Source organism: Planococcus citri, chromosome 1 (assembly GCF_950023065.1).
Source record: "Planococcus citri chromosome 1, ihPlaCitr1.1, whole genome shotgun sequence".
In the NCBI taxonomy this organism is placed as follows: domain Eukaryota; kingdom Metazoa; phylum Arthropoda; class Insecta; order Hemiptera; family Pseudococcidae; genus Planococcus; species Planococcus citri.
In genome coordinates, this window is record NC_088677.1 from 47,659,123 (window position 1) to 47,684,559 (window position 25,437).

The window sequence follows — 25,437 nt, forward strand, 5'->3', positions numbered from 1 at the left end:
ATTTAGAGCTGACTTACACTACAGGTGTTGGACGAGCAACTGACCAAACACAGAATTTTGAACCTCGCAATGAGATTAATATGTTGCCTATCTTTGAAATAAAGGAGGAAAACGGAAAACGTATGCCACGCAAACCAAAAAGTTTCAAGTTACCAGAGTTGATTTTTCGATTTTAAGGGAATTTCTGAATATGACAGAAATAACCTATTATTGGATGGTAGTTGTACTTACCTATCTACGAGTGTATCAATTTTCTACAAACAGTTTGAATACTCGAGTATACGTATACCTATACATACCTTTATACCTACCTAGGTGTATAGAGATTAAAATATGAAAATTATTTACATTCCTATTCATCACAGTGGGCCCCCTCATCGATTGCTTTCATTTTCGAGCCGATCTGTGCCTGTCATTCCGGATTTGCCATTCACTTATCCCAGTCAATTCGAGATTTTCAGGTGATAAAAATTCAGTTCTTGTATGGATAAATCGAAGTTTATGAGAATGCAGATTTCATTTCATAATGAAATCATACTTCAAGAGGAAATTTATAAATTACATATCATTTTGAGTGGGTTATTGAAATTTAATGATTAGCCTAGACCTATCTTTTATCGTGGGTGGGTAGGTAGTTAGGTAGGAACGGTACATGAGAATTTATGAAAAATTTTACGATATTTTTATAATTAAATGGATCATTGGTGAATTTTATTCATTCTTTCCGTTAAACAATCAATTCCTTGAAAATTATAAAATAAAAGTCTATGTCTTAGAAATAAAAAACTTGAACGAGAGCTTATGCAAGTCAGGATAAGGAAATTAATGCAAATCAATCGAGGATATCTATGACGCTACATTCCTAGTCCTACTAATATCTAAGTACGCTTTCTTCTGTGCATTTCGCGCAAAATCGCCAAAGTTATCTTAAATAACGTTAATGAGCTCGAATAGGTTTGGTTAGAAAGAGCTTTTTTTATTTTCTGCTCTACTCATCATCAAGTTTGATGACGTAAAATATTCGCTCGCCTAGAAATTTGTTGTGGAAAGTACATAGTCAGCGATACGCCTTACGTACTCGTATTAATGATTCAACTACCAACTCTTAGATTCGCACATACGTACGAAAAAGTTCTCGGATTAAAATTAAAAAAATAAAATCCTCAAAGTATAAATCGTTCAAATTGCAATAAAAGTGTTGCGTTTTTGGGAGTTGGAATCTAAGTTACTGCAAGCAGAAAATACCAGCTGACCAGTGATATTTATTCGCTAAAAAGACGCACTTGAGCCGATAAACAGAACTATTATTTTCAAAACGAAATTGCCTTTCTGGTTTCCTAAAAATTTATATCGACCTAGCTTTAAGATATAAAGTGATCAAAAAAAAGTATCGCGAAAATATTTTACCTTAAAGCTTGCACCGAAGAGTTTCCTTTTTGACGTGAACGAACAACGTTGCGTTTGAATTAAAAATTTATGTTCGAGCATTTCCTTGATTCTCTTTTTTCATACCTCAATTACAGTCGTGAAGAAGGAAAAATAACTTTGTGTAAAAAAGTTGTATTTTTGTACATTTTAAAATAATAATATTCTTTTCTCGAGTCTGAGTTTTCACTTGTTTTACAATTGTTTTGCAAACTTACCCCCTTATGTCTCCCAACGGAAGGGTTTGGTACCTACGAAATGGCGGTTCAATAATTTTTATAAATCAAAAATGCCTGTATATTGCAGTCAGAAAAGATCATTGAATTACCAAACAATCAATTCATCATATTATTGTGCGTAACTATCCAACTGTGATAGATAACTTACTGAATCTAAACATCGAAAAAAGATTTAGGTATTTAAGCAGCACTTTTCAGAATTTTTAATTTTGAAGCTGCATTACAGCCTCCTTCTACCTCCTATCCGTCAACGAGATTTTTTTGTGCATGACCAACACTCGAATTGCGTTTGGGAAACTACGAGTAGGTATGTATGTACGTAGTAGGTACGTCTACGTCTACGTACCATGATAAGTACCGTAAACGTTATTTTTTCATTGACACCTTCAGAGAAACAGCACGTGGGTACAACTTCTTTTTTGAAATGGAGAATCATTTTAAACAAAATGTAGGTATGATAAAAATTACTTGCAGTAGCTATTCATAAAGTTCAAAAAAGTGTTGAAGAACCAACATTGTTTCACAAAATTGCGAATCTCTAAGCTTTCTTATTATCGTTAAAGGTATTCAACCAAAATAGGCAGGTAGTTTGAGATTCTCGTACTTAGTTATTATGTAGAAATATTTTTTCAGAAAGAATAAAGGGAAAATATTAAGCTGAAAATTCTCAATTTTCTTATTACTTACGTAGGTATATTTCGTAGGTTATTAGGTTTAGTTTTACAAAAAGCGAAAAAAACTATTGAAAATTGAAGTAGGTATCAGTTTTTTTTTATTTTGAATAGTAAAGACGATTTTTCAAAAAAAATAGCGTCGTACTTGTAAAAAGATATGGTTTATGGGTATATCTCGTTACATTATTATATTTTTAAGGTACCTATAATTACGCTTACCTACGCCAGTGAAAATCATTTGATCTACAAGCTTCTGGCCTGCATTAAGCATCAAAATATATTTTAGATAAAAGAGAGTTTAAAGTACCTCTAGAGATACCTACCTCACTAAAAAAAACATGAATTTTATTTGAGTTTAACTGGGAGGCATGGATTAGAAAAACTACACATACTCGGGTATGATTACATACAATAGCGTACACATTACATCGTAAAATATATAAACATCATAAACTAGTATTTGCTCTTTGGGAATTGATTTCTTCTGCCGAACTGTACAAATGGTACGTAGAAAGAGTTACAAATGTTTATAGGTTTAGTGTCGCCGCGCATTTGTTGTAAATTACCCTTCAGAATCACATCGGACTCAATTTATCGGTCCTGTCAAAAATTCGTCTAGGCTGTAGTCTATGTATACTTTGTACTCTTTTTACGAGGATTTCCTTTCCTCTTTCTCTTTGAAATTAGTAATTACTTATTACGTAAACCTACACGTGTATTTTTTTTGCTGTTATGATGATAGCCTACATTAATTAGAGTAGGAATTTTAATAGCGGTGCAGAATTTCATGGCAAAACAGTTACGAAAAATGTTGCAAATTTTACTCTAAATGATCAACTCGATCGATGATTCTACATCTACATATTGGACACGAGATGATGTATAGGTAGATCTGAAAATTTCTTACTCGAAGAATTATTTCGCTTTCTCATTTCAAGTTTACAACAACCAAGCAGGCACGCGGCGATGAAAACTTATGAATTGAAAAGTTATACGCCATCGTCAGGTTGAACAATTAAGGAGATTAATTATAAAAAATTAAGGAAAAACGATAGGGTGCAGACACATAAAAAAACGCCAGAATAAAAACTTCTTTGCCGAGTTAATTGAAAAAAAAAAATGAATTTTCTATGAAAGAAAAAAAAGAAGATGAATAGAAAAACGACATATTGTCAGAATATTTAATATTCTGGAAAAAAATGACTTAATCGAATTAAAAAATAAGAAAAAAGTGGCGATGTTGGCTGCCATACCGTTGATGTAATCTTATTACGAGAAAAAAATAGCGCGTTAATTGAAATTTCCATTCAGAAGGAAGCTCCTACCACACCGAAGTAATAAATGCGGAAATGCTCGCGCATATCTACCACTTGATGCATTATCAGTTATTTATATAGCAATTAGAGATTTCATATGTACAGATTATTAAAACACGAAATGTCGCATGTTCTGTGTCGTACGAGTAAGTATTGTTTATACTTACGTATGGTATATGAATTCTGATTTCAGTCTTGTATCTGTTTTTTACCCTTTTGTATCGCCGATTATTGTGGTTTTAATTATCGGTTCATTGAAGTCTGGGTAACGCGAATGCTTCGTTATGAATCGTTTGATTTTAATTACAAATACCCACAAGTTTTTAATTATTTTACTACAATTAGCGTTCAGCTGCGAGTTTTGCCAAATGTAGTTACTGAAAAAGAAATATTACTGGGCGTTATGAATGCTTTTCCACAATGGCTGGGTTGTGTGAGATGAGATCCCTTTTCATAGTGGCTATATAATAGCCATTGCAATCTCATAGGAAAGGATGTAAAATCATTTTTGAAGTTCTGACTGAAAGTCTTCCTGAAAATGGTGTATTATCACTTATCAGTGCCAAAGAAAGAAGGAACATGGCCAATGAAGCTTCTTTCTGTTGCTGAATTAAAACAAAAAAAAAGAACTATCTAGATAGAAAATTCTCGTCAAAATAGGTACTTGAACAATATACTTTTTTATGCTCTTATGTAGGTAAAATACGCAAAAATATGCTCCAACAAATCACGCTCATTCTGCTGTTAATTTTATAGATATAGTAATTGAAAATTTTTTTATCCCCATAAGCATACAAAAACATGCTGTAGCTTAGAAATCCGAGCCCTGCTAATGTAGTCGCTTTGTATGATCTTGGAGCTTAGCAAAAAATCATAGCCGAATGTTCTCAATATGGACGTAAAAAAAAAGTTAACATTTTTTGGCCGCCCTTTGACCCTCCCACTCGCGCTCAAATTTTTTTGTTTAGATGCTGGTCATTGGAGGTCTAATCGTTTCTAGATCATTAGAAAAGTTCAGAGATCATTTTTGTCAAGTTTAGGACTTCTCAATAATTATATAATAGGTACATATTACCTATTTTTTCCTTTTAAAATGGTAGGCTTTATTATTGTAATTAGGTATCTCTTTAAGATGGCAACATTAGAATTAAACTACTGATTTAAATAGGTACCTACACATGATAGAGAGTACTTATCCAATCATCCACAATAGATCACATTGAAAAAAAATTTTTTTTGACACGTACCTATTCATGAAAAATTTTCAAATTCTTAAAACTTTGAGCTCGAGCTAGGAGAGTCAATAATAAGTATTTGCGGTCATGATGTTTTTCCAAGCTCCATCAGAATTCGAAACAAATTGAAAAACTACCCACTCCAGCGTACCTACATCTAGTTATTCTATTTTCCGTCTCTCGAATCACTTACCTACATATTTGCAGTTTCAAGCTGTTTTGGAGCCCATGCAGATTGTTAGTTCGTTCATTTTTCAAAAAAATTTGTGAAAAAAGCTCCGATGGAAGTCAGCAATGAATTAGGCTGATATTTCGAAATAGTAGGTCTTCAAATTGACGAATACTTTGAAAATACCTTACACAGCTTTTGAACTGTAGAGAATGATGAATCATTGAGCTCTAAAACATGGCTGATGATTTTTTAAAAATTGGTTCACCCATTTCTACATAAAAGTAAAAAAAAATAAATTTACTCTAATATACTGTACTTCTCTAATATATACCTACCTAGAGTTGCCATTTGAATCCATCGTGAATGAACATGTCACATTCTACTCGTATCATAAGGCTCGCCTGTCGCGCAATTTTTTTTTGTCGTGCGATAATATATTTCTTAAAAAGAAAATACAAAATCGCACGTTAAATTGCGGTCACATGGGAAGAAGCGCAACTCAATTTGGAAGGTCAACAACAAAGTATATACGAGTAAAGATTACCTTGAAGGGTACTAAAAATACACTCAATTTACCACCCACAACATCTCACTTACATTTTCCCATTTAAATGACGATCTGTGTAAAGATAGCCGGTATACAGTATCCAAAAAACAGATGAACAATCAAGAGCACTTTCACTGGGTATTTTTTCCGAATAAACCGACGACTTTATCCTTAGGGTAAACTTTTCTTCATGAAAGTTGAAAAAAGAACGAAAGAATCTCGAGGATAAAAAAAAAGGGCTAATTCATCGGTCAATGAGGTTTTTTATCGTGTTATATATTTAGCGGATGCATTTAAGTATCTCGTTATAAACGTCGCGTCGTCGTCGTAATAAAGGATAATTTTCAAGATAGCAAGAAATTTCGCATTTTTATTCGGGATTTTTTCTTCTTTTTTTCAAGTTGGCGAGATTATTCGTCGCGTGCGGAGACGAATTTGTAGCTGGAAATTATATAAAAATACGGAAAACGCTTGGCGCGCAGATTTATGCTTGTTTTAATTCCATCTTTTCGTATCGTTGTGAGTTGAAGCTTTTCTCGAAGTGAATTTTATTACGGCCAAGTTGTCGAAATAATGGAGTGTAGAATTTTAATGCATTTCGGGAATTGTTAGCAATAATATTAATTTTACTCCGGTTTATGAAACGAGAACTCATCTCGTATTTTTGCCAAGAGTAGGTACAGTATTACATGCCGCAGACAGATGCGTTGATTTTGGCTATTTGGCCATAGGACAGGCAAGGTTATAGTTTTCCATTTCAATATCGAGTTGTTTTGTAAAAAAAACTTTCGTTATTTTGTTTTATTCTAGAACACGAAGCAATCAAAGATGGATGAAATTAAGAACGACGGTGCAATTATCCGGAGCAATTACCACCATGCAGAAACCAAAACCGCAACTGAAACGGGAAGACTCGTTTTTGAAACGTTTCTCAACGAGACAAATTCCCGAAACACAGGTAAAACTTTTCATTGCCTTACAGTTCTATTGGTAGCTTGGTTTTATTCGTTGAATTCTTGGTGAGATGATAATCAATACTTACCAATTAATCACAAGCTTTTTGAAAAAAAAATACAACCATCTTATGTATAACATTTCAATTGTACTTCTTAACTTCGTAAAACTATTTACGAAAAAGTCCACTCGATGAATTTTATTTTGCCAATTTCGCGAAAATATCTCAAGCTTGAGGTTTTTATTTAGTGCGGTTGAAAAATAAAAAATAATAAGAAATACGAACTATCCAGGTATTTTTAATCGATTCGTATAGGTATTCATAAAAGAAATTTCACATTATATTCATGATAACTGACTGTCGACGGTTATTGTAACATGTTTGGTTAAGCGGTGAACCACTTAGTAAGTTTTAGTGGGAAGTTTAAACTTTACTATGTCACTGTCATCGATCCTCAGCCTCGTCATCCATTTAGCTATTTTTTCCCTTTGTTAGTTTATGGACCGAATGTAGAGCGATTGCCAGTATTCAGATGATAAGTTTTGAAGAAGTATTGATCTGGCGTCTTGCTCGACTCTCTTATTCAATCCATTATACATATGAATAGTTTTCAAGTTGAGCGGAACCGTCCAAAGATTTCGGTTCTTTTTATGAAAGTTTTCTATGTGACGCGAAGTTTTCTCTAGGAAAAGTTTACGTCGGCCGAGAGTATTTAATTCGCATGTTGTTTCATTAGTGTTTCTGTATAATTTTAGATTGCCTTTCCTTCCCCAGCATCAACAACCCAACTGTCTATTGACTTCCGCGATTGGGTATCAATTGACCTAGGGAATATATTTAGTTGGTTACAAACTTTTCCAAGAATTAGGTTGAATTTTGTTGTTATTTCAAATAAGTGGGTTATTTATACTTAACTTACTAGATTTTGTTCTAGAACGAAAAATATAAAATGAAAGTTGCGAATTATTTTTACTAGCGTTTTTGTTTTTTCTTCGTCGTGAAAATGAATTTGACTCACTGTGAGTGGGTTGTGTTAACTCAGCTAGAAAGATGTCACTGACAAGGACTTTTCTTAAATGTTTATTTTCATCAAAAATCAACGAAACAATATTCTAAGCTGTGTACATAGGTAAATTGTTCATGTCAAAAGTTGAATTTCCAAGCACTCAGTGATGTCGAGGAGGATAATCGTTTTGAATTACGAGTACCTACTTAAAGGAATATAATTCTAACCTGCATTTCCCCCCTCTTCCCTCCAAAAAACAAATAGGTCATTTCCAATATTTTCTGAATCTCTTCAAAATTTGAACATAAATATTTTACGTACCTATTACATATGTACATACATATGTATTAGCAGATGATTGAGACAATTTTAGATTTTTTTTTCAATATTATACTCGAAACTTTTCTCCTCACAAACGTGATTAAAAGTCTTGAAAACCCATACTTTGATATCACAATATCACGTATTTTGGGTAATTTTTAATTTCTAATCAACCTCCCCCACAGGGCACAATTTGCGTTTTTGGAACCAATCATCATCGCAAACAAAATTAGTACACGCAAAAACTCATAATTTCATACGTATCATCATCGCTCGGAAAATTTTCAGTTGAAGTTTTGACTTTGTAACCTCAAAAATCAAGGTTTAGCTAAACAGATTCCCGTTTTGCGCGTGTGCCATAACTTCATATTTACGGCAAACAGAGTATGCAATTTTATTAACATAGGTGTATTTTTACGGCCAACGGTGTAGGTAATTTTATTGATGTTGTTACATGTTCTCCTGTACGCATATCAATTTTGAAAAAATAAATTTGAAGCAAATTGAAATCCCACTCAAGACTTTGCAATAACATCAGCTGAAAGTGTTGAAATTCGGGTTTTCAGGACTTTTTATACATATAGATGAAATGATTTTTTGTTATCCTACGAGTAAAACGGGTACTTGGAAGCCAAGTTGAAATTTTTTGAGTGCATGTAATTTGATTATACTCGAGCTTTAAGAACATTTTGAAAGTGTATGAAGCATTGCATTAATGTTTAAGAAAAGTTTCGATATCGTAAACATGAACAGAAAACCCCAAAGACAATTTGAAAACTGAAAACGTATTTTTTTTTTAATTTAAGAAAAACAAAGAAAAAATTATTATACGTATGTAGTTTGTTTTCTGGAAGTGTTGAAAAGTATGCAACTTTATTCGTTGCTTAGAAAAAATGTAGCAAAGCAAAAGCAAAAATAAAAGAATGATGAAACATAGAAAAAGGAAAAATGAAAAAGATTGCTATTTTTGGTATTATCGATTTTCCTTTTTTCTCTGAAAATATTTTTCAAATTAATTCATTGGTCGAATTCTAACTACGAATTGTAATCTTGTCCAATACCTACATATCTATATTTTAATATAAAAACACCACCGCGTTATTAAATGTACCGGTACCCTGCTATGAATTCATCCGTTAAATTTTGCACAAATAGAAACAACTCGTCTGCTGAAAATTATAAGTTTGTTGACAATTCGGTTAATACGTAATAATTTAATACGTTAGCGTTGTCTGCTTACAACACGGAGAGTTTATCCATCGGCTAATAAATTTTCCAACATAAACAAAACATAGGTTACGGAGTTTAGACAAAGTATCGTGTGTCCTCGAGATAGATGTAGGTAGATAGGTTATACTCGTAGCCATTGGCGACAGCAGACCAGAGGAAGTCGCGAAAAAACCCGATAAAATTAATTTTTAATGTTTTTACCATCAACCAGATATTAATTTTCGTTATTAAAACAGACCATAATTGCGTAACTACCTATAGCCATATCTTGCGCTTTACACATTCCATATCCTTGCGAGAAGATTAACGCGACGAAAAACTTTTTCATCGTTGAACTCGTTGTAAGTTTTCGACCGTAGAGGGAGTAAGATGAGGGGTAGGTATTCCTAATATGTACTTGGCTAGTTTCTGAAATGCAAATTTGTAATTATGTAAGTTAAGTACGAGTAGATATTTCGATATACTCGTAGCATGTTTCAAGTCGGTACATTGTGGCGTACACGCGGATAGATATAATTGTTGTACGATGTATGTGTAGTTTACCACTACCACAGTATGTATAATGTACGTACTGTGTATGTATGAATGTCTATCTACAGAGTAATGCATTTCACACGATTTATATTCATGTGGTGAAATCCATTAGGGCATTATGAAAGGGATTTACCAAGTATTTGTGATATTCGTTGGCAAGATTCGGCCTATCTAGCACCTACCTAAGTATAGTGCCATACCATACGTGTATAGAGGGCTTTCGCTTCATGTTATTTCATGTTTCTTAAGAGGTTGTTAGGGATATTCTCGTTGTCATTGTCGTCATGTGTGTTTGTATACATATGTGACCATACAACAAGCCATTCTAATGTAATCTGTCCATTTTGATCAAATCGCATTGTAAGAACGTACGAATGGCAATTTGTTAAGATTTTTATTTCACGTAGGAGCTAAAAAAATATAAATTGCTAGATTCTCATGCGGACACATTCGCAAATTAACAAAATTATCTCGTAATTTAACGTTTAATCGTCGGTTAGCTGAGCTTCTGCAGTTTGTGAAACGCTTACTTACGTCCCGGTTGATTTGATGCTGATAACAATAACGTAGGTAAGATGGCACACGAAGGCGTTTTTTACCACCAATACCACCATTTAGCTCATTATTACGTTCAATAATAATGAAGACAACAGGGTGAAACAAACCATAGCGGTGTATGGTCAATGGTGTACGTCTAATTACAAAGCTTAATTTTCAAAGCAGCTGAACAATCAGAGCCAATGTTGTCAATTTGATGAAAAAATCATTACGAGTATGAAAACAAAGGCAAACGTCGCTTTCTCGTAATTTTTTGTGCAGCTTATTATATCCGGAAAACTGCGTGTAGCTTTTATCCTCATCTAATTGGCTCTTGAAAGCGTTGAAATTGATTTAAAGAAGTGTTATACTACGCTGTCGCGAAAGGAGAAGGGAAAAAATGGAAATTTACACCTCTTTCTCTTTGTACATCTATTCATACCTATACACCAAGAATATACATTTTTTTTCTAGACTAATCGAAACGCTCGATGTATTAAATAAGTACGCCTTTATTATCATCTTTAAAATACAGTTTAACTTACGCGGATTCGCGAAATATATTTTGTGGAGCAAAAATAACGTTAAATGTGACGAATTCGCGATGTACTTACTCCTAGTAGAAAGGTATACAAACGGAACAGTGTACCAGATTTTTACAAGAGGCATTTCGCTTGAATTTTTTTACTTTTTGTAGTGTTGATACTATACAGAGATATGTTGGTGGAGTCTTTCAAGTACTTGAATTTATGCATACGTGTGCCAGTTAGCGGGAAAAAGTTATGCTACTGAAGAAAGGTGCGACTCCATGAGAGTTCGTTTGAAATTGAATTTTGTTCTTGAGCCGAATAGAAACATGATACGGTTTTTGTGTTATGCAAAAAAACATACACGATAATGAGACTCATCCTTTGGCCTCGGTTTACTGAAATTAATTACTTACCTACTGATTCACTCGTTGAATAACATGTGAGAGTGGCTGAAGGACGTTCTCTCAATTTCGTCTCAGGTTTCCCAAAATTCGAAGAATACCTTTCTATGTATTGTAGGTAATGTAATATTTGTTTTGAAAACACATGGGGAAGAAGGGAAGGGGTCATTAGGATTCGATAAAGGAAAATTATGGTAAGCATTATCAACTGTATCATATTTGCGAATTCACGAATCACTTGGATCGCTGTTGTTATTGTCTGAAAAGGGGATACTGGAGACCATTGACCAATCAGATTACAATTCACAACGCAAAAATTAATAATTTAGTGGCCAACAATATTTTTCTTTACTGAAAGACATCAAACAACTCTTTTTGTCTGAGCAGCTGTAGCTGCATGCTCTAAGCTTCATGCTGATATATGTACTTACTATTTTCTCATTTTTGTTTAGAATACGTTTGCAAATGAGTTTTGGCACCATACATTTTTTTAAATACTCAAATTCGAATCATTTAGTTGCAAATTTGAGTTGAAAAAATATTCATAATATAAAAATGTCTCATCACAATTTTGCAAAGTATCCCCTTTTCAGAATTTATGCGAAAATTTGTCACTTTGCGTATTAATTTCAACACTCGAATTTGACAAAAATTATTAAAGAAATTCAGTTCGAGTGGGAAACTTCACAAAATATAAGGTCCTCAGAGTAGGGTACCTAATTTAAGAAAAACGTGGTTTTTGACCATCTAGGGATGAGTCAACATTTTTTTTGGATAGCCTCCCTTTCAAATTAAACTTCATCGTCAATTTTCATTAAGATCTGGCGTACGACTTATGAGAATTCAAAGACCCAGTACAAAGTACGGTAAAACTGTTTTTAGTTTTTTTCCTGAATATTACTTTTTATGCGATTTCTTGCTTAGTGCTAGATACCGATTGATGATTTTTCAGAGCATTGGAAATTTTTCATCAGCACCCAGGAGGTTGGTACCCCCAAAACGCATTTTTAGGGGGTTTACACTACCTACCTATCTCGATCCGGCTGTTCTAAACCGACAGATCTGAAACTTGGTTTGAAGGTGAAGATACTTGAGGGTAATAACCTTGATTTTTCAGGGTTTTTTTTTTACCTCAATAACGACACCAAAATCCATTTTGAAAACTTCAAATAAATGTGAAGGAAAGTTCAAACTCTGAGAAAAAGCCCAAAAAAATATTTTTACATTTTTCAGTGTATTTTTTACCATTGATAATTTTTTTAAAATTTTATCGAGTAGTAGTCGTTGCTCCTGAACGGCCATAAAAACATTTGGAAACGTGTTTTTCTCTGCCCAGAGTGGTCAATTTTGGTCGAAAATTGTTTAAAGACGCTAAACTACACCATCAACCTGAATTTGGACTATTAACTCGTCAATTTTTCCATGTTTTATCATTTTTAATAAAGAAATTGAATTTTGGGAACTGCTGACACGACTTCTGGATGATCCACATGCGGCTCCCAACATTTTCTCAAAAAATATAAATATTTCTATGGAATTAAGATTGCCTGTATCAGGTAGATTTTTCTCGATTATTGTAAATCCATTCGCTATATATATGTACGTATCTACCTTACATAGTTAAACCATATCTTTTGAATTTAGACTCATTTATTTTATCTAGATACCTACCTGCCTAATCGATACCGTATTTATCGTCGTTATTTCGCAATAGTTCGTAATAGGTTCTCGAATACTGAACACAATTACTTACCCTGCTCAACTTTTCCTATTCACATATGAAATTAAATTTGAGAATATAACAAAAAAAATACACATTTTGGATTTGGAATCAAGTTTAAGAAAATTTGTATAGAATTATCCACGTTGAAAAATAAGATGAAATTTAATCCGATTGCCAAATAGTAGGCATGTATAGAACACAACGAAATGAATTTGACATCTTTATTGATATAGGAAAAAATACAGAAAAGCTATAGTTCCATTTTACAGATTAAAAGTCATCTTTGAAAAAATTCCACTATTCAACGGATTCGGCTAGCTTTTCAATAAAATACAAAAAAAATAAATAAGAAGACGAGGCAGTCAGTGGTGAAAGAATCGTGTGCCAACTACCTACAGAAGATATCTGTAGGTGCTCGTGATACATACATACGTTGAATATACACACATAAACTTCTTTACTTATACCTACATTAATAGAAATGTTTGGAACAGAAGAGAAAAAAACTTTCAAGTTCAAATTCAGTCACACAAAAAGACAGTAAATTGAAAAAGTTTCGAGTTATAGGGTCTTAAACGTGTGAAAGATGAAGACTGCGAGAAGTTTTTTTCTTTTCCTCATACGGATTTTATGTAGTTTAGACCAGGATGCGCGTGATAGGTATATTATGTTCTAATTAGAGGAGGGTTTCTCTGCATGCGGTTCTTCATACATATAGAGGACACATAATGCGTTAAATTCTACTGTCCGCGTCAACTTTCAAAAGATATACAAAGTTATGCATCATAGCATTCGTGGCATGGCATGGTTACCCTATTTGTGGCTTTTTCATCGTCGAAACGGATACAGCGTGCAGAGAGAAGACCTATCACAACACCCCTCGTTGCTAAAAGCATTTCGAATGTTTTTGACAGTTGCGACGAATTTGTTTCGTATTAAAAAAATAATAATAAATAAACAACACAAAATAAAAATAAATATGCATTTCGATGGGTTTGGGATACATTTTTTTTTTTTTTGAAAAGTAATTTAATATTTGAGTGTTATGTAAAGTATGAGAAGATTTTTAAAAATCGTCAAGTTTCCTTACTTGTAATTGAATAGAACTCAAGAAAATGAATCAGGAAAATACATTTCAGTTTCAACAATTTTTTATCATTGTTGTTTTTGATGTCACTAAATCTAACATGTTCAATTTTCGCTACATTTTATTAAATTTTTTTGGAACTTTATTACTTTTTGGCAATTTTTTAATAATTTAGGTAACTTCTACTAACAAGGGAGGTGCCCCAGGTAACATGCACCGATTTAAATGATTCTTGCACCGTTGGATAGAGGACATCGAACATAGTCTACCACAAAATTTTCAGCTGCTGAAGTTGATATTTCGATTTTTCAGAGCAATTTTTCGATTTTCACATATCAATTTTGAAAAATTGGCCAAATATAGTCGGCGCAGGTCGCATACCGAAACCTTCAATATTCTTTGGGCATTTCAATACATATGATGAGACTAGCCCATGGTGAAGTTTTCAGCTGCTGAAGTTGATATTTGAGCCTTCCAGGGCGATTTTTCTATTTTCACATGGCAATTCTGAAAAATTGGCCAAAAATGGTCGGCGGAGGTCGCATACCAAAACCTTCAATATTATTTAGGCATTTCAATACTTATGATAAGACTAGCCCACCGCGAAATTTTCAGCTGCTGAAGTTAATATTTGAGCCCTCCAGGGCGATTTTTTGATTTTCACATGGCAATTTGGAAAAATTGGCCAAAAATAGTCGGCGGAGGTCGCATACCGAAACTTTCAATATTATTTGGGCATTTCAATACATATGATGAGACTAGCCCAAGGTGAAATTTTCAGCTGCTGAAGTTGATATTTGACCCTTCCAGGGCGATTTTGAAAAATTGGCCCAAAATAGTCGGCGGAGGTCGCATACCGAAACCTTCCATATTATTTGGGCATTTCGATACACATGATGAGACTAGCCCACGGTGAAATTTTCAGCTGCTGAAGTTGATATTTGAACCCTCCAGGGCGATTTTTTGATTTTCACATTGCAAATTTTGAAAAATTGGCCAAAAACAGTCGGCGCGGAGGTCGCATACGGAAACCTTCCATATTATTTGAGCATTTCAATACATATGATAAGACTAGCCCACGGTGAAATTTTCAGCTGCTGAAGTTGATATTTGACCCTTCCAGAGCGATTTTTCTATTTTCACAATTGCTATGTGAAAATCGAAAAATTGCTCTGAAAAATCGAAATATCAACTTCAGCAGCTGAAAATTTTGTGGTAGACTATGTTCGATGTCCTCTATCTAACGGTGCAAGAATCATTAAAATCGGTGCATGTCACCTGGGGCACCTTCCTTGTAAGATGTGTTATAAAGGTTTGTTATAAATACCTATTTATTTATTGCACTTCAATAAGTAAACATCGAAATCATCCTCAGGCCACATATGGTCTAAGCAAGAGATCATTATAGTATTCAATGTTTTTTTCGGCCGTTCCACTTTTTAAAAAAGAATCTTATGGTTTGTTTTCTCTTTTTTTCTTTTTTTTTTGGCATTTTTTCATTTTTTTGCGTTTTTTAAACTTAATATTTTTCAATTTGGGTTTTGCGATTTTATTTTTCTGAAAATATTCTCACTATTATCTAAAACTAAAATTTTTAGTAGTAGCCTTTTCTCAAAGCAGTTCATTTTCTGAGTATTATGAATGCTATGAAAAAAATTTCTACGAAGAAATTACAAAAAATTAAATGCTCAATCTTCGACTAAAAACCCGGTAAACAAGCAGTACGCGATTCACCATCACCAGCGAAAAGAATTCGTTTTTCAATTTATACGCCTACGAATAGCATGAGAAAATGCCCGCTTTTTTGCAGCGATTTCGCGCTAGACCACTATTCGCTTTCGAAAAACCGCTAAATTCGCAATCTATTCGACAGCGAATAGACTGAAAATTTATCTTTCTCTTTGACCAATCATACACGTGATAATTTTGACTGCTATGTTTTGCGTTCGATTAGTCTTCGAATAGCCTACGAACACTAAAAAAGCGGTCATTTTCGCGTTCTTTTCGCGGTATGTTTTCGTATACGAATAGCGTTATGCGTGTTTACCGGGAACTGTACGGATTTTTTGACGGCAGAGAATATCTACATCAGAAATCACTTTTATCATCTCATTTTTCAACGTAATTTCGTTGTTTTGCGCCCTTCAATCACATTCTTGAAGAGAAATGGGAATGAAATACGAGGAACTCTCTACAATTCTACATGAAGAATTACAAAAATTGTTGAGCTACCTTGTATGCAAGTTTAGGTATATAACCGTAGGCAACAAATTTAATTGGAAATTATTTATTAAAACATGTAATACAAATACACGCCTGAAGTCATTTTTGTGGCCTTTCCTCGGAGAGAGGGTTGAAAAAAGAAGTCACAAGGTAGGTATATATGTAGTAGGTATGTGTAAAAATGACGATAACGAAATTCCTCATCGATAAGCTCAATACATAGGTAATATGCAACGTCGTTAGTCTTTTCCTCTCAAAGAGGTAAACGTTATTCGAATATTCAGTCAACTGTGAAATTCATCTACAACCCAAGTGCGCTCGTTAAGCAATCAAGAGGTCAGAAAGAGCAAAAAACTTTATTATTTAGATACTCCGTATATCGATGAAACATTTCATTAGTTGACGTTTTGGCATATTATATTGAGCCCTTTTTTACGCCATTTATGTAAATATTGTTTCGTTTTTTTTTCATGTCTTACATTCTCATGATGCTTTTGTGATTGTTATATTGAACAAGTTGCGTGTTTTTTTATTTTTACTTGCAGGAAACGTTAGACACCGGTGATGACGGTGACGACGGTTCCAGTTCACAAGGAGAGCCCGAAGGACTGAGAAGACTGCGTCGTAGAAAACGTCGACATAGAAAGAAACAACCGTCGAGCGTTGTGAATCCGGACGAAAATTTTTATTATTATTGGTTATTTCTCGTATCGGTTTGTGTGCTGTATAATCTATGGACGTTAATAGTTAGGCAAAGTTTTCCGGAATTTCAAGAATTAGCCGTGACTTTTTGGTTTTTATGCGATAATTTAACGGATTTAGTTTTTATATTAGATATCGTAGTGCAATTTCGAACCGGTTATCTGGAACAGGGTTTAATGGTATACGATTCGAAAAAATTAGCTTTACATTACGTGAAATCGCGACCGTTTGTGTTTGATTTAGTAGCCATGATACCGTTACAACTGCTACAGCTGAAAATCGGCACCAATCCTCTACTAAGGTTTCCTCGATTCGTTAAGGTGAGTTGAAATTTCAAATTGCTTTATAACGGCGATAACGAGGTGTAAATCTCGTTTATTATTTAAAATAGCGCTAACGTTGAGAATTGTAAATGTTTACTTTGCAGAGTAATTTTGCGAGAAAAATAGAGATGAGAAAAATCATCGTAACGTGTATATACATAATATTTACCATTTCTTCGACCTTTGTTCTAAATTCATTCGCAAAATCATCCGTAAGGTTAGCGTTGCATTTTCTTGTTATACGAAATAAATCATACCCACCTCTCGAGTTGTTCATACTTTTAAAACTGAACGTTTTCGCGTCAATGGGTTGCTTTTTCGATATTGTATAAACATACGATGTTTAAAATTATTTTGAGCGATGTTCTTTCGAGGAAGTGAATAATATTGAACGAAACGTCGCAACTTATGGTTTTTTTTTTCTACGCTGTTTATTGTCGGTCGGTCGGTCGGTCGGTCGTGGGTAGGTGGGTAGGCAAGCAGGTAGGCAGGTACCTACATCCGCGTATTTTGAAGTGAAAACCCGATTTGGTGTAGGTAATTGAATTTATCATACCAAACAATAGACCTTTCTTTTTTTTGTTGGAAATTACCTATGTCTTACGATTTACTTATCAGAAATACGAGCCGTTTTGAGAGTAAAAAAATACATTGCGTGTGGGAAAAAAATAAAAAATAGGTAGGCGAGTTTGTAATGTCTGCGAAATTGATTTTAAATAACTCTCTTGACAGATTTTTCATGCCGAAAATATCTCAAATGCATTCATTCCATTTTCTCGGGACTGTATACAACTTTGCTACTCGAAGCTGTTATCCGCGCGAAGATTAAAACAAAGCAGTACGATTGAAAATACAAGCTCATCTGATGACATTTTCCACCACCACCCCCCCCCCAACCTCTAACAATCCAGAAAATAAAAGGAAATGAATTGAAATTATTTTTGAATTTCTTAATTGCTTAGCCTAATAGAATGAGCCTTTGTAAAACTCAAACAATAACGCAAATGCACAGTTGCCACGATGTTTAGGCACACTTCACAAAAATAACCTTAGGTACCAAGATTTTCAAATCGTATACAATTTCACCGTCTAAAAATAAATGTTCACTTGCCCAAATCGCCTCAAAATGTCAAACTACGTACCTACGATAAGAGTTAAATTGTGAGCTGAAAACGTTAATAACAGTGTCGTCTGAAAAAGTTATATCCTACCGCAACTGGACGCCATTATTTTGGCTTGAATGAAAGTGTTTGTAATGATGCACAGTAATAAATTTCCGGTTCATCGACGGATTTTTAAATTTTTTCCTCAAGATTTACTGTTATTGAAAAAAAATTGTTAACATGCCTGCACATTGACAACGTCTTTTTCTATCTAGGTACTTACAAAAATTTGCTAAAAATCGAAAACCAATTTAAAATGACTGAATTAGCCCAAACCATCCCTGAAGTGATGGTACATACATATTAATTTATCTGATATAAAATTTAGTCGTTATAAAGGTTATCAATGTCACGCCTTTAGACCGTTTGAGCTGCTGAAGTTCATCAATAGTGAGGAGATATGGTGATTTTTCTAAAATTTAACGATCATAAAAGGTAAAAACAGCTTCACCATGTAGAACAAAAACTTCAAAAATTCTACAATAATCAAAAAATTAATTCGGCAACTGAAAATATGCGAATATTTACGTCCATAGTCATCCTAGCTATCCAAGTTTTGTTTGAATAGGAGATACTAGAGCCCGGGTTCACTTATTAATATTTTTTGGGCTCCGATTTTTTCAACGAAAAATGTATTGAAATCTGAAATGAGTGGTTGCACAGCTTTGATCTGTGAGAATCTCTATGCCAGGTCATATTTTAGTTAGGCACCAATTTGTATTTTGAGGGAAATTTTCGACAAGAGTGAAAGAATTTTGTTTCCTAATTCAAAGTTTTCAAAAGAGAAGTTTTGAAACATGTGCCAATTGAACCACCATCACCACAACCGTCTTCCCTTTGACATACTCGTATAGTAGGTATTCCAACAACGAACGCGTTTTACAGACCATTTTCGACGTACGTATCAAGTGTGGTGAAAAAGTACGAATTTTTTCGAAATAACAACTGACCATTGAATTTTTTCATCAATTCATAAACTTTTTGGATGATTTGGAGGATCCAAAATCTTTCATACGATTCTCAATTTTTTTGGGTGCCTAGTTGAAGTTTTTAGGGGTACGTGCTATCCTATAAATTTACATGGGTAGATGAGTAGGTAGATATAGATAGATACAAAATAAAATTAGAGGTAATCTCTTAATTTGATGCTACGAGTAACTAGTTTCATTTTGATTTTTTACAAAACAGAAAAATAATTTTTCTCCTTTTGGAATAAAATTCCCTGAGGCACAATTGACCGTTGATGAATTTTTAAAGCAACCAAAAAAAACAGCAAGTATTTGACTTGAAAATTTTCGCTTAAAGATGCCCTGCGGTGATTGTATCATACGGATTCTGCATATAATCCGAATGACTTAATACCACGACAACATAGTGAAAATCCATATTTTAATGTCAATTTAAAAAACGTAAATAAAACTATGACACGTTTTAGCCGCACAGAAGTATTACGTACCAGGCAGTAAGTAGGCTAAGCACCTGGCTGGTATGTAGACTCATATATATGTAATAGGTATACAAGCTACGTCGGGTTAAACTGAAATGAAGACTTGAAAAAAATGAAAAATGTCGTGCAGGCGAAAGTTGCATAATTTAGTCGACGTGTCAGACCGATAAATAACAAAGTGTTGGAAAATTTTCGTTTCACTTAAATGTAGAATTTCAACGAATGAATTTTGGTCGACGCGCGAGGACAAGCGAAAAATTTATATTTATGGATGGGGCGTTTAAAGCGATTATTTTGCAACTCATAATGTTGAATGAATTTTAGGCCTACTGCGTTCAGTCTTCTACCGTAGGTAGCGAGTTTGGTGAATTTTTAATGGACGGTCATCGTTTGGTTAGGAAAACGTTGAAATTTAATTAGTACGTTAAATTGTTAAGGTGTAGGTATTTGTTTTGTTTGAAGCTTTATTCTGATTAATTTCGCACAATTTACATAAGTACGGTTTAATGACAATAAACAGTGGCACAGGGCACACTTTAGCACTTTATAAAGTTGCATGATATTCTATCGAATGAATTTAAAAAATTGTTATTGATGTGAGAAAACTAAAAATTTGAGCCGTGATCCTCTCGTTTCGAGCCACTGAGGTGGTGGATTCTGAGGTCAAAAAACAAATCGGTGTATCGTAAGTATAGTAATTCGGCATAAAATATTGAACCGGGGAATCAAAAGTTACACTCGTAACAACACGAAAGAATGTTTTTTTTTTTTTTCATGACTGCCAGGTATACCTATAGGTAGTTAGCGTTGATTATGGATGCAATTAAATGTTAAGTAAGGTCGCATTAACGTCCAAAATAGAACACCAAACTGTATCATATTTACCTACTCGTAGTATGGCTTACGTGTATTAACGATTTAGCAGAAATTTGAAGAAAAACAAGCAGTTTAGGAACGATTTGCATAGTAAGCCGTGTGAAAGTTTTTCTTTTTATTTACTTACATGAACGAGACGGCTGAGGGTTAACAATGGCGCGTGTAACGAGGATACAAACTTTCGTCATATCGAGCCAAAATAGAAGAAAAGTGTTAAAAGTATCACATACATTTATAATTCTCTCAACAGAGGCCTCATTTAATAAAAACTTATTCGGCGTATTCACCGAGGGGATTGTACTTTGTAATTTGGAATTGCTTCGCGCCCCGAATACAACAATACAACGTCGTCGTCTCAATTTTACTCTTTCACACACACAAAAACGTGAAAAGTTGAAAAGTTTATGGTACTGGGATGTTTTTTTTTTATTACAACTTTCACTGGTGCAATAAATTAAATTCTTAACACCGAGGGTAAAGGACTTCATTAAGAGATCAAACTAATTGTACAACAAGTCAAATTTCGTAGCGAATATAATGAATTTTTTTCCCATCTTGTGGGAGATGAACAACGAACACTTATATATTTCTCGTACTACATGCTTTCAGTTTTATAATAATGGAAAAAAAACTCGCTCGATGAATTATTTTAATTTTTTATCTACGTTGCGAAAATTTCCTCGATAATAAGTCACCAAGCGAGTAGGTAGGTAAGTACCGCATAAGCATAATGTTTGGTGATAAAGCGAGAAACTCCATCGCCGAGTAAAGCAGTTTATACACCGTACCTAGGTTTTTTTTATTAAGATTTTAAATTCATTTTAAAATTTTGATAAATTAATTGACGAAATTCATCGGTTTGTAGTACATATACCTAAAACTCATAAGGCCTTGTCTTATGGATCAGATTTTTTATTATAATACATAGTACATATATGTATCTACTACCTATGTACTTGCCTGCTTATTTTCGAATATGACAACAAAACTTTTTGATGAATTATCAGTGTATCTACATATTATTGACATGGATAAGTATGTTTTTGTGGGAATCTACATAAGCGGAAACTTACAACTTGCAATTTTTGATAAGAAGATGCTGATCCCTAACATGCTGATTTGCGTGATGCTGACTTTTGAAAACTTGAGAAAAAATTTGTTAAATACCTACACTTATGTACTTTATGTTAGGCGTGTCAGACTTTAAAAAAATTGGGAAAAAAATTAATCAGAGTCCAATATTTAGAAAGTATTTCTTTGACCATAGAATTTTCGAGAACTTTTTTCAAAATGATTAAAATCACTTATTTGATAGGTAGGTATCTGTCAAACTTATAAAACATTGAAGGCAACATATTTTTTAAAATTTTATTTAAGTACATTTTTTGCTTGAACAAGAACAACAAAAGTAAACGAAGTTACAAAGTAAGTACCTACCGGGGAAGTACCAACAAAGTCTGAAAAAACAAAACAAAAAAAAAAACTGAATCTGAAACCATTAAACATGTTTAAATAAAACGATTTTTTTTTAAAAGCATGTTTTAAAAATGTTTAGGTAAAACAAGTTTATAACAGATCAAATTTTATACTTGAATTTAGGTTTTTAATAAAAATTGTTTTAAACACACACAAAAACGGGGATTTCCAACACTGATATACATATACGCACACTCCGTGCCAATTCAGTCTGTATCATAACATTTTACCACACCCAATACCACACAAGCACTCTCGACATTGAAATCCATAGACATATTATTTTTATTTTTACGATTTCCGGGTATCGTGTGTTTTCCCCCACACCTCGTAAATGATTTTTCGTCGTATATTTACACTAATTTACACAAATAAAACGTTATTTTTATCTCTCCCATGCGTGGATTTTATCATTATTAAAAAAAATTCGCGGCGCTAGAAAAGGAGATTTCACCCCGCCTCCAAGTATAACCTAGAGAGAGGCCTAAAACAGGACTACCATTCATCAAAGGAAAAACAAAAAATATACATCCTCGTGTCGGTTAATTTCTCGGCGGCAAAAACAGCGTTAATTAAACGCGTCGATAAGTGCTGTAACGTAAAACTTATAAAACATCCTCAGAGAATAGCAGGGAGAAAACTGTAGATAGGTATAGGGCTACTACATATAAAAATGGTGAACGAACTGAATAGCGCATTCCCATTTACAAACGCGTCAATTTTTTTTTATTCATACGTTATCTTAATATCGACGATAAAAATTGACATTACTATGGTTACCAATATTCTTCTTTAGTTTTTATCTATGCTCGTATCGTATTTAAATATCTACTATACCCATACAAATATGTTGCATGGGATGAAATTTCTGCTATAATTGTTCTTTTTAATAGCCGAACTTGCAGCCAACAAAAAAAATTATTAATATTAATCGACCAAGTTTTGTTACATTTGCGTCGGTATTTTAAAGATGTACATTTTAACCGCCGAATAGGCCATCGAGTAAACTGAAACTTCAATCCATTTTCTTCCTAAGCGCTAACATTGGTTCATTTCAGAGAGAGAAAAAAAAACAGTTTACAAAAGAAAATATGTACATTCTAGAATACGATGAAAATGTATAGTTGACTGCTTTCTGAACTCAGTTTTCAAAATCGTAATTAGCCGGCCACAAGAACGTATCATTATTGAAATTACATACTTACGTACTTTATATAAGCTAATAAGCATCGTAATGATATTACGAACAGGAACTCAATTTAGGTATCCGGAGTTTCAGAATTCAAACCAACGCCAACTCAACGAGTCAAAGTAATACGTATAGGTACACATACATTCAATAGTAGGAAGATACACGTTAATAAAATTGCATACTTTGTTCGCCGTGATTATCACATTTACGCGAAATGCTACCTCGTCGCGTGTTGGTAATTCAGCGATCACCCCCGTTCTTCGGCTCGCCTTGCAGTAGTGTATCGTGTATTATTACTTGCGCGCACGAAAACGTACATTTTTGGGCAATTATGAAATAACTTCGAGCTGCAGAAAGCTTATTCAAAAATTGAATTGAAGTAACTACACGACAATTATTGTCATTAATTTTTGAATCAAAAACTGGGATATTCTACGTACGATGAAGTAGAATCCTGGTTATTTAATTTAATTCAATGAAAATAAACACGAACCATAAAATGAAATAAGGAACCTTCCGGGGGCTGAGGCCGAGTCTAGTAGTTTTTACGTATCGGTAACTCCCTAAGTATATACACCTGCTAAACTTTGAACAAATCTGCTGACAGAGTTTTAAAATCTCATCACAAAAATAATTTGAAAACATTAAAACCAAGCTACGAGGGCGCGAATCGAGGGTTGGGGCCCAGGGAGCGGAGCTCTCTAGTACTACCATTAAACAAATTGTTACGATTCTTAAAGTTTCAAATGTTCATTTCTCTCAAGAAATCAAAACCTAATTGAATTGGCGTAAAGAGCTGAAAGTTTGTTTCGTATGCTATCTTCGATTCGATCTCTTGAGTCAATCAGTGGTAAATTCGAGTTGCCCCGAAGCCTAGAAGATTTTTAAATTTTCAATTTCCAGTTCTGGAAAACTTGTTATTGAAAAGACCTGAAATGAAATTCGGCACCTTTATTCTAGGGTACCTATATCGTTTTATTAACCATTTCATTGAAATTTAGTTCATACCGTATTTTTGACCTTCGAAATTGACACCTAGTCTTCCGTCTCTAGCAAACTTTTTAATTTTTCAGTTTATTGTTTTGAAAAAAAACAACAATACAACAACAAAAATAATAAAATATGAATTTGAACCAGCAGAGGTAATTTTAGAAAATTTGTGCTTAAATCGATTAAAAGGGGTCTACAAAATTGGAAAATCTAAAAATCCGCTAGGCTCTAGAACGGCTTGAAACCCCTACCAATCAGTTTTACACAAGAAGGTCAAAAATGGGCATGTGTAAGCCTAATTATTTTTTGGATGCAACTCCTTCGGAGTTTACAACACTAATTTTTAAAAAGGGTAAAGAGCCGAGAATCATTCCAGCGCATTTTATATCCACTCTATGTCAAATCACTAAGTGACGTAGTACCTACTTAGGCATAAATGTATAGGTATTTAAGAAATCGACTAGCACCAAAGAAATACACATCTAGGAAGGTTAAAAACCGGGAAGAGGAGGGAGAGAAATCAAGTTGTGAAACAAGGACTACCGAAATCAAAAAGTAGGGTGAGATTTTTGATAAGTGTACACGAATACATTTTGTTCTAATAAAAATTATTACATTCCAGAAAACGGGATGATAGTGCTTTTGAAAAATTCCGAAAGCCAGGCCAGTACTCGGGCTAAGGCCAGCGAAGGCTATTAATTCAATTGTATGTTTATTTTCATGTTTTGGCAACTGTTCAAAATTCAAAGTTTAGGAACCGGGCATAAATATCTGTAAAATTACACTCGTCCAGTCAAATTGCAAAGTTTAACTGTGCTAAGAAAATATAGTCGGTAATAAAGCTTGTCAGAAACTTAACAATTCTTTTATCCGGTATAATGACGACGATAACCTTAGACGTTTTGAAGCCTGAAATGTATCTATCAAAAAACGAGAGCAGAAAAAGAATGGAACGCAGCATGCTCGTAATACTAATAAATTATATTCTTACCGCGTAACAACGACTTACCAACCTATTGCTAGAATTTACTGCATGGTCGGTGTGTTTGTGTACCTACCTCTACCTACGTTTAAGGCTACCCGACGACTACGAGTTTTTGAAAATTGTGTATT

General features: G+C 33.8%; 1 protein-coding gene across 5 annotated transcripts in view; it reads left to right on the forward strand.

Annotated features, from left to right (window-relative positions):
* LOC135832373 (uncharacterized) overlaps positions 1–25,437 on the forward strand; it is a 168,573-nt gene that overhangs the window by 97,966 nt on the left and 45,170 nt on the right. For all 5 annotated transcript variants that reach the window (XM_065345584.1, XM_065345582.1, XM_065345583.1 and 2 more), the window contains 2 exons: positions 6,419–6,566; positions 16,701–17,177. In XM_065345584.1, the coding sequence (XP_065201656.1) occupies positions 6,419–6,566; positions 16,701–17,177 (625 nt within the window). The remainder of the gene's footprint in view (positions 1–6,418; positions 6,567–16,700; positions 17,178–25,437) is intronic.